This window comes from Dunckerocampus dactyliophorus, chromosome 8, assembly GCF_027744805.1.
Source record: "Dunckerocampus dactyliophorus isolate RoL2022-P2 chromosome 8, RoL_Ddac_1.1, whole genome shotgun sequence".
Lineage (NCBI taxonomy): Eukaryota > Metazoa > Chordata > Actinopteri > Syngnathiformes > Syngnathidae > Dunckerocampus > Dunckerocampus dactyliophorus.
Genome location: NC_072826.1, coordinates 30,174,630 through 30,185,318, shown reverse-complemented (window position 1 = coordinate 30,185,318; position 10,689 = coordinate 30,174,630). Strand labels below are relative to the sequence as shown.

Genomic DNA, 10,689 nt, shown 5'->3' with positions numbered 1-10,689 from the left:
ATCGTGTCCGATATCATTTATTCTGAAATCATTCATTTATTATTTTGTGAAATCCACAGTGTCTGATATCATTTATCCTGAAATCATTCATTTATTATTATTTTGTGAAAATCAGTGTCTGATATCATTTATTCAGAATTCATTCATTAATTATCATTTCATGAAAACCAGTGTCTGATATCATTTATTCAGAATTCATTTATTAGTTATCATTTTGTTAAAACCAGTGTCTGATACCCTTTATCCTGATATCATTCATGTATTATTATTTTGTGAAAACCAGTGTCTGATATCATTTATCCTGAAATCATTCATTATTCTGTGAAATCAGTGTCTGATATCATTTGTCCAGAGCTAATTGATGAATTATCATTAAATGAAAAAATGAAAACCACAGTGTCTGATATCATTCATCCTGAATTCATTCATTTATTATTATTTTGTGAAAACCATGGTGTCTGATATCATTTATCTGGAGTTAATTCAGGAATTATCGCTGAATGAAAACCACAGTGTCTGATATCATTTACCCTGAATCCATGAATGTGTTATTATCATTTCTATTCAATGACTTACATGGTTAGAGTGTATTTGATATCCTCTCTATTCATAACTGATTGACTTGTGGACTTTATTAGCGTTCTTTTTTCACCTGTTATTCCTAAACTGAGTATGCTTGCATCCCATGTTAGGATTATTTGTGCACCTTGTTAGCGGGAGTGTGCCTCTGCCGACCGGTTGTTTTCTTCCCCTGTCTTTATTTGCAGAGAAATTCCTGTCCTCCCCGCGCCCACAGAAAGGTGCTCTCTTTATGGCCTCCTCGGAACTGCGTTTGCAAACACAAACGCTGGGGCACAAAAGGAGGTGAGTGAGACGCTGGCACAAAAGACTCAAAGGGGTCACATTCTTCAAGCATCTGCTGCATTTGGGTTCTGCCCGGATAGAAAAATGGGTGGATGGATGGATGGATGGACACCATTCACATCCTCTCCAGGTAGAAAGGACGAGCGTGTACATCCAACATGTCAAACAGAGCAAAGTGAGCTGTCATCCATAAAGCAGCAATGTGGAATATGTGCGTAGACACCAATGGCTGAAGAGAGGGGCTGAATTAGTGAGATGCACAGCGTGTGTGTGTGTGTGTGTGTGTGTGTGTGTGTGTGTGTGTCAGGGGGTGGGTGCATCAGTCCGTGTCAGACAGTTATCTAGGAATCCCAGCCAAAGAAAGCTCTCCAAACAGACCAGGACAGAGATGCACTGAGGGAGGACAAGAAGAAGAGGATGAGAGACTTGCAGAGGAGGACACCGACAGAAAGTTGTAAACCGATGGACGTCTGCAGAGATTAGGACAGACAAAGACCTCCGACACGCTTCTTTTAGGCCTCCAAAAGCTGGCGGGAATGCTCGCTCTGCTGTCTCTCTGCGTGGGAGCGCTGCTCTCCTGTCGGGCGTCTCCGGACTGCACGCGCCCTCCCTGCAGGGACAACCTGGTGGCGGCGGTCGGCCCGCCCGGCGGCGCCTGCGAGGGTCAGCCGGCGTGCAGGAGGGGTGTCTTCTTGGAGCACAGGCCGGACTTCGGCCAGATTCAGCCTCAGGTGAGTGACGGCTTCCCGCTACACCGTGCAAGTCTTCAAGTTTAAAGCGGACCTGTGAGCCAGGCAGGCCCTTCCTCATGGGACAGCGGGCCCACTAATTTTGGTCCCACATAAGAGCTGTGGAGCAATGAAAGGAAGGATAAAATTAGTCCTGCTTTAGAAATGTCCTCATCGTAGGCTTCAACCACAACAGGTGTTGGAGGGACGACGTGGTTGATGGAAGCCAAAGAGGCGCATGGAGAGTGACACAAAACACTCCCCTGCTGGGCCTTGAATGCCGACCGACGCTCGCACATAAACATAACTGCACCGACGTCTTCCCATCGCCTCCACGCATTTCCATGTGCTGCGAACGTTACAGTGCTACCTCGCTTTTACCGCCAAAGCATCAGACTAAAACCAAAATGGACAAAAACCAAGGAAGTTGGTGTCCAAAGTGCGGCCTGGGGGCCATTTGCGGCACACAGACATTCGAAAAATAGAATTTAACAAGAAAACGTAAACAAAATGGCCGAATCTGCAGTCATTAATGTTACCAGAATGACGTAATATGATCAGGAAAAATAACCTCATTTTAGCAACATGAAGTTCAAATATTAAAGAAAAAAAGATGTTTCTTTTTAAAAAGTTGTAATATGATGACAAAGAAAGAAAACAACAAATAATGTTGTCATTTTTGAAACATTCACTTGTGGAAAAACAAGAATAAAGTCATAACATCATGGGAATCACATTATAATTAAGAGGAAAAAAATCTGCATAAAAGCTGAAAAAAAAACCCAGCAGCAGAAGTGGAAAAAAACAGCTGTCATTTTACGAGAATAAAGTCAAAATATGAGAAAAAAGAGGTATTCAAACGGGAAAAACACCGCAATTGTACCAGAATAAACTCGGAACATTATGAGGAAAAATACCGTCATTTTAGGAACATGAAGTTCAAATATTAAAGAAAAAAGATGTTTCTTTTTAAAAAGTTGTAATATGATGACAAAGAAAGAAAACAACAAATAATGTTGTCATTTTTGAAACATTCGCTTGCGGAAAAACAAGAATAAAGTCATAACATCATGGGAATCAAATTATAATTAAGAGGAAAAAAATCTGCATAAAAGCTGAAAAAAAAACCCAGCAGCAGAAGTGAAAAAAAACAGCTGTCATTTTACGAGAATAAAGTCAAAATATGAGAAAAAAGAGGTATTCAAACGGGAAAAACACCGCAATTGTACCAGAATAAACTCGGAACATTATGAGGAAAAATACCGTCATTTTAGGAACATGAAGTTCAAATATTGAAGAAAAAAGATGATTTTTTAAAAAAGTTGCAATATTATGACAAACAAACAAAACAACAAATAATGTTGTCCTTTTTGTAACATTTGCTTGGGGAGAAAGTTATAATCTTACCAGAATAAAGTCATAATATCATGGGAATAAATTCATAATCAAGAGAAACAAAATTGCATGAATGTTGAAAAAAACAACAGCAGAAGTGAAAAAAAAAACAGCTGTCATTTTACGAGAATAAAGTCAAAATATGAAGAAAAAAAAGAGCTATTCAAACGGGAAAAACGTCTCAATTTTACCAGAATAAACTGAACATTATGAGGTCATTTTAGGAGCATAAAGTTGAAATATTACAGAAAAAATGTGTTCTGAAGTCATAATATCTTGAGAAACAAACAAAACAAAATGAAGTTGTCATTTTTGGACAATTGGGTTGGGGAAAAAGTTAGAGTGTGATGAGAATAAAGTCACAATGTCATGGGAATAAAGTCAGAATTACGAGAAAAAAGGAACAAGAAAGTTGAAACAAACAACAGCAGAAATGGCTAAATAATAAAAGTTAACGCGTTATCGTCACCGTGGAGCTACAAGCGGGAGAAAATGCTGAGCAGAAGTGGAGAAAGAAAAAGGGTATTTTGATGGTAAACGTAGCCTGGAAGCCCCGGCAGACGGCTCTCGCAACAAGACCAAAGTTATTAGTATCTACTGTCGCTGTGACTGGAATCGTCACAGACTGCGTCGTTGTCCACTTGTCAGAGAGAAGCGGGACGGTACTGAAGCACTGCCAGTGTACCGTGGTACCCTGGCATACGAGTGTCCCAACTAACGAGTGTTTCTTTTAGAAGCCAGGCGTCTCTGGGAGGATTTTTTGCTAGGAACTGTGAGCTAAAATGTGGGTAACGGCAGGCATAGCCGAGGACAGCTATGGGGGGGCTTCTGTCGATTCAGCGTCAGAATTAGCAGTGCACTAGCGAGTCATGAACACACGAGTTAAACATAGGTACATTATAGTCATCTCATTGATCTTATGTATGATGTATTGCGTAAAACTAAGACAGGAAGATCATCACATTAAATGAATACAGAGCCACCATCCACCAGTACAAGCCTGGACTTCACATTAGACACCTTAGCACTCAATAAGGTCACCAGAGCTTACGTTTATGCATTCCCACATAGTAGCAGCATCTGGGAGCAAACGTGAGGTGAAAGAAAAAGGCTAAAAATACGGTATAGTAGTCTATCTGTGCAGCGTAGGAGAACGCAGAAGGTGCGTTCAAAGACCGTCAAATAGTGGGACAAATCGCCGCTTGCAATGAACATGTGGGATTGCAAACTGTACTTTATTTTTGAATCAATTAATGCACATTATTTACATTATTTTCTGTAAGCTCTAATGATGCAAAGGATGAAGACGATATGTGTGAAAGTGTGCTAGCATGTGTGACGCGTGTCTTTGCAGGGCGGTGGTGTGAAGGAGCGTCTGGTTCAGCTGCAGCGCTGCATGCTTTCTCTCCAGGAATCGGGGGGAGTCTGGATGGGCCAGGACAGCAACTCACTGGGGGCCATCCTGGCACTAATGGCGGCTGTGCTGACAGAGTGTGACCTCCGCTGTCACAGCCAGGCCCTGGGGGCCATGGCGAAGCGACTGGGTTAGCTCCGTGCATTTATATCCACCCCACATTTCTGGGGACAAATGCGTGAACACGCGCACGCACGCACGCGCACGCACGCACACACGCACACACAGTAAACACAACCTGAATGAGGCCTGCTAAGTGTCGGGCACAGGTGAGAAATGAACAAAAGAAAATAAAGTTGCAATTTTTGGAAAATTCAGTCGCGGACAAAGTTATAATGTAACAAGAACGATCAGGGAATATCAGGGGAATAAAATCATCATTCTGAGGGAAAAAAACAACAAAAGAAATGGGAAAAAAAGATGTAATTTTAGGAGAATAAAGTCAAAATATTAAGACAAAAAGTGGTATTCTAACGAGAAAAAAGTCGTAATTTTACAAGAATTATCTCAAAATGTTGTGAGGAAAAATAATGTCATTATTTAAAGCATAAAGTTGAAATATTAAAGGAAAAATGTTTTATAAAGTCGTAATATTATGAAAAACACAACCAAATAGGTGTTTGAAAATTAGGTTGGGGGAAAAAAGTTACAATATTATAGGAATAAAGTCATCATATTCCAGGAAAAATTGAAAAAAAGTTGTGGGAAATGTAAAAAAAAAACCAAAAAAAACCCCCCAAAGAGCAACAGCAAAAATGGGGAAAAAACTATAATGTTATGAGAATAAAGAAAACATAATTATGAGAAAACAAATTACAAAAAAATATTGAAAAAAAACGTGGAAGTGGAAAAAAAAACAGCTGTAATTTTACAAAAATAAAGTCTAAATATAAAAAAGTGTTATTCTAACAAGAAAAAAGTTGTAATTTTACAAGAATCACCTCAAAATATTGTGAGAAAAAATAATGTCATTTTTAGAAGCATAAAGTTGAAATATGAAAGGAAAAATGTGTTATAAAGTTGTAATATTATGACAAACAAAACTAAATAAGTTTTGGAAAGTTGGGTTGGGGGACAAAAGTTACAATATTATAGTTATAATTCTAAAGTCATAATATTCCTCCCCCAAAAATGACAATGATTATTTAAGAAGAAAGTTGAAATATTTGGAAAAAGTAAAAAAAAAAAAAAACAACAACCCAAAAAGCAACAGCAAAAATGGGGGGAAAAAGTGATCATGTTAAAGTCGGAATTATGAGAATTTTATTTTTTTTTAAGTTGAAAAAAAAAAACAACAACAGCAGTGGGAAAAAACAGCTGTAATTTTAGGAGAATAAAATCAAAATATTAAGAAAAAAAGTGGTATTCTAACAAGAAAAAAGTTGCAATTTTACAAGAATAAACTGAGGATGTTGTGCAGGAAAATAACATCATTTTAGAAGCATAAAGTTGAAATATTAAAGGACGCATTGCACTGCGTCAGTATAAGTGTACAGGGACAGATGGAGGAAAATGTCCCCAGTCAGACAGACAGCATCATTGTGTTTAAAAAGACATCATTTCCAGGTGCAACAAGAGTGACAAGCTCGTCATGTCTCTGCCTTTGTCAGGAAGTGCAGCTGTGGGAAGAGAAGGGGAGAAAGACCTGCTTCTTTTCCTCAGGAGCATTACGCATCATCCTCCTACAGGTGGCTACTCCCCCGTCACCCCACCTCGCATCAGCGCAAGAAGGTGGATGGATGGCTATTTTTGTTTTCAGCAGAAAACACATCTCCTTCACCCTAAGTCACTAATAAAGTGGAACCTTGGTTTTCGCCATTAATCCGTCTAAAGCTCAGATAAAAACCAAAATGTACAAAAACCGAAGCCCGTCTGAAAGACTTCCAGTGGAAGGGGCCAACAAACCTTTTCCCAGGCTGACACACAGTATATCACATACACAGTCTGTAGAAACTCACATATTTGTTCATACACTGTAACACACACAGAACGATGAAGAACACCGTGTCTGTCTCCTTTCTCTACACAAACAATACCACGTGTACTGTTTGTGGGGTGATGCGTTCATCCACACTGGTAATGTTGAGCATTAGGCATAGGCTTTCAGACATTAACCAATCAGAGGACGAGGAAATGCTAATGTTAGCATACGCCTGCTAGCTGGCCTCTGAAATGTGAATTTATGCACGTAACTTTGATCAAAATTACAGTGATGAACTTATCCTTGACCTGATATGTTTGATGAATTCCATCCATCCATTTTCGATGCCGCTTGTCCTCACAAGGGTATGCTGGAGCCTATCCCAGCTGATTTGGGGCGAGAGGCGGGGCCACCAGTCAGTCACAGGGCACAAATATTCACACTCACATTCATACCTATGGACAATCGTACATTTAACCTAACATGCATGTTTTTTACCTCACATCCATGAAAATTAACCTAACGTGCATGTTACTGGAAAAAAATTAAGAATGGACTATTTAGAGTCGGCAATTAAACAAACATACCTGTATATTTAAAAAAAAAAAAATTACCTAACATGGATGTTTTTGGAAAATAAAATTACCTAACATGCATGTTTTTGGAAAAAAAAAACAACCTAGCATGCATTTTTGGGGATTTTTTTTTTACCTCACATCCATGAAAATTAACCTAACATGCATGTTTTTGGAAAAAAAATACCTGACATGCATGTTTTTGGAAAAAAATAACCTAACACGCATATTTTTTGAAAAATTGTTACCTCACATCCATAAAAATTAATCTAACATGCATATAAAAAAAAGTACCTCCATCCATAAAAATTAACCTAACATGCATGTTTTTGGAAAAAAATACAATAACATGCATGGTTTGGGAAAAAATTAACCAAACATGCATAATTTTGAAAAAAAAAAGACCTAACATTCATGTTAGAGGAAAACGGAATACCCGAAGAGAACCCACACACACAAGGAGAACATGCAACCTTCACACAGAGATGCCCAAATGGAGATTTGAACCCAGATCTCCTGACTGTGTGGCCAACATGCTAACCACCAGGCCAACGTGTGGCCTTTTGATGAATTCATGTAATGAAATTGAACTTTTGCTTGTCAGTCGCACCATTGGAAAGGTTGCATCCTCAGGACTGTGCAGAGATTTACAGACTGGGGATCAAAGAGAATGGTATCTACACCATCCAGCCTGACCTGCACAGACCAGCAGTGGAGGTATTTCACATCCACCACACACATAAAACACAGGCGGACCCCCGCTTGCACCGAGCTTCTTTTAGACTCCGGCTTTGGAATATCAAAGTCTTTGTTTTGGCTCAGGCTAAATGTGACATGGTGACGACGGGAGGCGGGTGGACAGTGATCCAGAACCGCCAGGACGGCTCAGTGGACTTCAACAGGACGTGGCAGGAATACCGGGAGGGCTTCGGGAATCTGCAGGGAGAGCACTGGCTGGGCAACGCCGCACTGCACACGCTCACCTCCGCCGGCCAGCACCAGCTCCGTGTGGAGTTGGAGGACTGGCACCAGCAGAGGCGTCACGCCACCTACAACAACTTCAAAGTAGCCGCAGAGGCACAGAGGTGATGAACGCACATACGCCCCCCCAACCTGAGGGCTTGGCTCTTGCTGCAGATGCACCTGTCAGGAACTTTAGTTGCCTTGAGTCATCTCCTACAAAAGACAAGCCCTTCATTACCCCCTGCAACACAAAGCATCTCCTAGTGCAAGGGCAGGCAAGCTGCGGCCGGCGGGCCACATCAGGCCGGCCAAACCGGGCCTTTCCAAATTACTCTTTATTAGGAAATAGTCAGATGCAATCTGTAGCTTATACCAAAAAAGCGATACAAACAACACAGCATACACGTGACACACAATGTGAATGAAACATACACAGTGATGGAAATAAGTATTTGATTCCTTGCTGATTACAAAGATACCTTGCTGATTACTCCAGATTTTGTATAATAGAACAAGACCATCAACAAAAAGCTTGGTCAAAAGGAAAACATACAAGAAAACCATCACTGGCCCCCGTTCTGGAGCGTGCAAGATTTCACCTGGTGGGGCAAGGATGATTGTGAGAAAGGTGAGGGATGAGCCCAAAATGGCAAGGTGGGTACAGGTACATGATGCCAAGGGATTCCGGAGCACAGTCACCAAGAAAAGCATTAGTAACACATTTTGCTGTCTGTGTTCCGTGTTGTGCTGTCAGCGCAAGGCGAGACTGGAGTGGCCACTCTCCAGGGCGCAAGCCTGGGCAAAGCTATAGGAAGACCTTGTCCGGCCCAGACAACAGGGTCCCCCTCTGGGCCACACCGCCAGGGGAACGCAGAGCATTACACTTGGAGCCGGATTGGCCTCAAGCGTTCCATCCATCCATCTTCTTCCGCTTATCCGAGGTCGGGTCGCAGGGGGCAGCAGCCTAAGCAGGGAAGCCCAGACTTCCCTCTCCCCGGCTACATCGTCCAGCTCCTCCAAGCGGATCCCGAGGTGTTCCCAGGCCAGTTGAGAGACATAGTCTGTCCAACGTGTTTCGGGGTCTTTCCCAAGGCCTCCTACCAGTCGGACGTGCCCTGAACACTTCCCTGGGAGGCGTCCGGGGGGCACCCTGAACAGATGCCCAAGCCACCTCATCTGGCTCCTCTCAATGCGGAGGAGCAGCGCTTCTACTCCGAGTTTCACCCAAATGACAGTGCTTCTCACCTTATCACCTACGGAGAAAACTCATTTTAGCCGCTTGTACCCGCCATCTTGTCCTTTCAGTCACTACCCAAAGCTCATGACCATAGGTGCGGCGTCTGCGGTGATGCGATCTCTGCATCAGTCCGTTAGTCAAAGCTCTCAATTTACCGGTTGATCTACGTTCCTACCCTCACCTGTGGTCTTAGGCCACAAGAGTTGCCGGATGGTAATCACCTTGATGACCAACCTCCATCGGGGCTCCATGTCCGGATTTTCTCTCTGGGTTTACTCCCGTAGCCTTTTTCCTCACGCAAAGCAGCGTATTGGATGTCCTGCAGAGGGAAATGTCACCCACCCACCAGTATGCCCGGGTGGGGGAGCCTGTTTAGACACTGACAGGTAGCACTGGGTTACAATGGTTCCAGTCGCAGACCATGTCTGACCTGACCTACAAGGTGGCTGCAAGGTCTCTAAAATTAGTTGCAGTTTTTTGCCATTCTCTGGTGGTTACCATAAAAGTTCTGGACTGTTCATATCTTTGTAAGGGTGTACACTCACAAAATCTCCGGGGGATCGAATACTTATTTGACCCAATGTACTGTACTTACATAATTTATTATATTATATAATGGCAGATGTTCCGTTTAAAGTTCTTGTGTACCTAATGAACCTAATGCACCAGTCAGTGCACACTGGATGACACACGTCTCAAAGGTCCCGTGGTCTCCCTCCTCCAGGTACCGCTTGACAGCTCGTGAGTACTCCGGTGATGCAGGCAACGCACTGAGCTACAGCAAACGTTACAACCACGACGGCAGATCCTTCAGCACCACAGACCGAGATCACGACCGCTACGCTGCTGGAAACTGCGGTCAGTACTACGGTGCCGGCTGGTGGTTTGACGCCTGCCTGGCCGCCAACCTGAACGGGCGCTACTACCGGGGGCGCTACAGCGGGGTGACCAACGGTATCTACTGGGGGACGTGGTACATTCTGACCGACGGGCGAACCAGTGAGCGGTACTCCTTCAAGAGAGTCGAGATGAAGATAAGACCACGAAGTTTTGCCAGCGCCTCTTGAAGATGGAGGGCGGGGGGAAAGGCGGCACAGTAACGGAAGGTGCAGATGAGAAGTTAAACATTTTCTACGGTTATAAGTAATCCTCAACTCAGCTAAACTCAACACACAGATGATTTCCTAAAGTGCAAAAACTGTTCCTATGTTACCGAACGTTGTTGTAGAAGTCCTATCCTGCTCACTTTTAAGATGTGGAAACAAAAGCAAGATTCTTTTAATAAAACTACTCCATACATCTCAAACTGTGTACAAAGTAAATCTGCATTCTTCTCCTCTTGGCCAAATCTCTCCAATTAGGCAGCCTCCTCCCCGACCCAGCCCCATACCCACTGCTGCATGGAGACACGCCCCCCTCAAGCGGTCACACGCTAATTGTTACCAGCAAACAGCACAGAAGAATCGGATGTAATTGGATGAGAATTGGCGAGTCTGTACTTTATTCACAAAACATCTGCCCGTGGAGCGGTGAACATGAGGTCGGTCTTTAGCTCACCAAAAACAAAAACTCTTGACATTGTCGCCTCGCTC

The 10,689-nt window shown here is 42.7% G+C and overlaps 1 protein-coding gene across 1 annotated transcript; it reads left to right on the top strand.

The window, feature by feature from the left end:
- The first annotated feature begins 1,397 nt into the window (after positions 1-1,397).
- Positions 1,398-10,277, top strand: si:ch211-157b11.8 (fibroleukin). Its single transcript, XM_054784373.1, has 6 exons — positions 1,398-1,595; positions 4,342-4,531; positions 6,012-6,089; positions 7,502-7,614; positions 7,720-7,982; positions 9,822-10,277. The coding sequence occupies exons 1-6, from the start codon at positions 1,401-1,403 to the stop codon at positions 10,162-10,164; spliced, it is 1,182 nt and encodes a 393-aa protein (XP_054640348.1). The 5' UTR covers positions 1,398-1,400; the 3' UTR covers positions 10,165-10,277.
- The last annotated feature ends 412 nt before the right edge of the window (positions 10,278-10,689 follow it).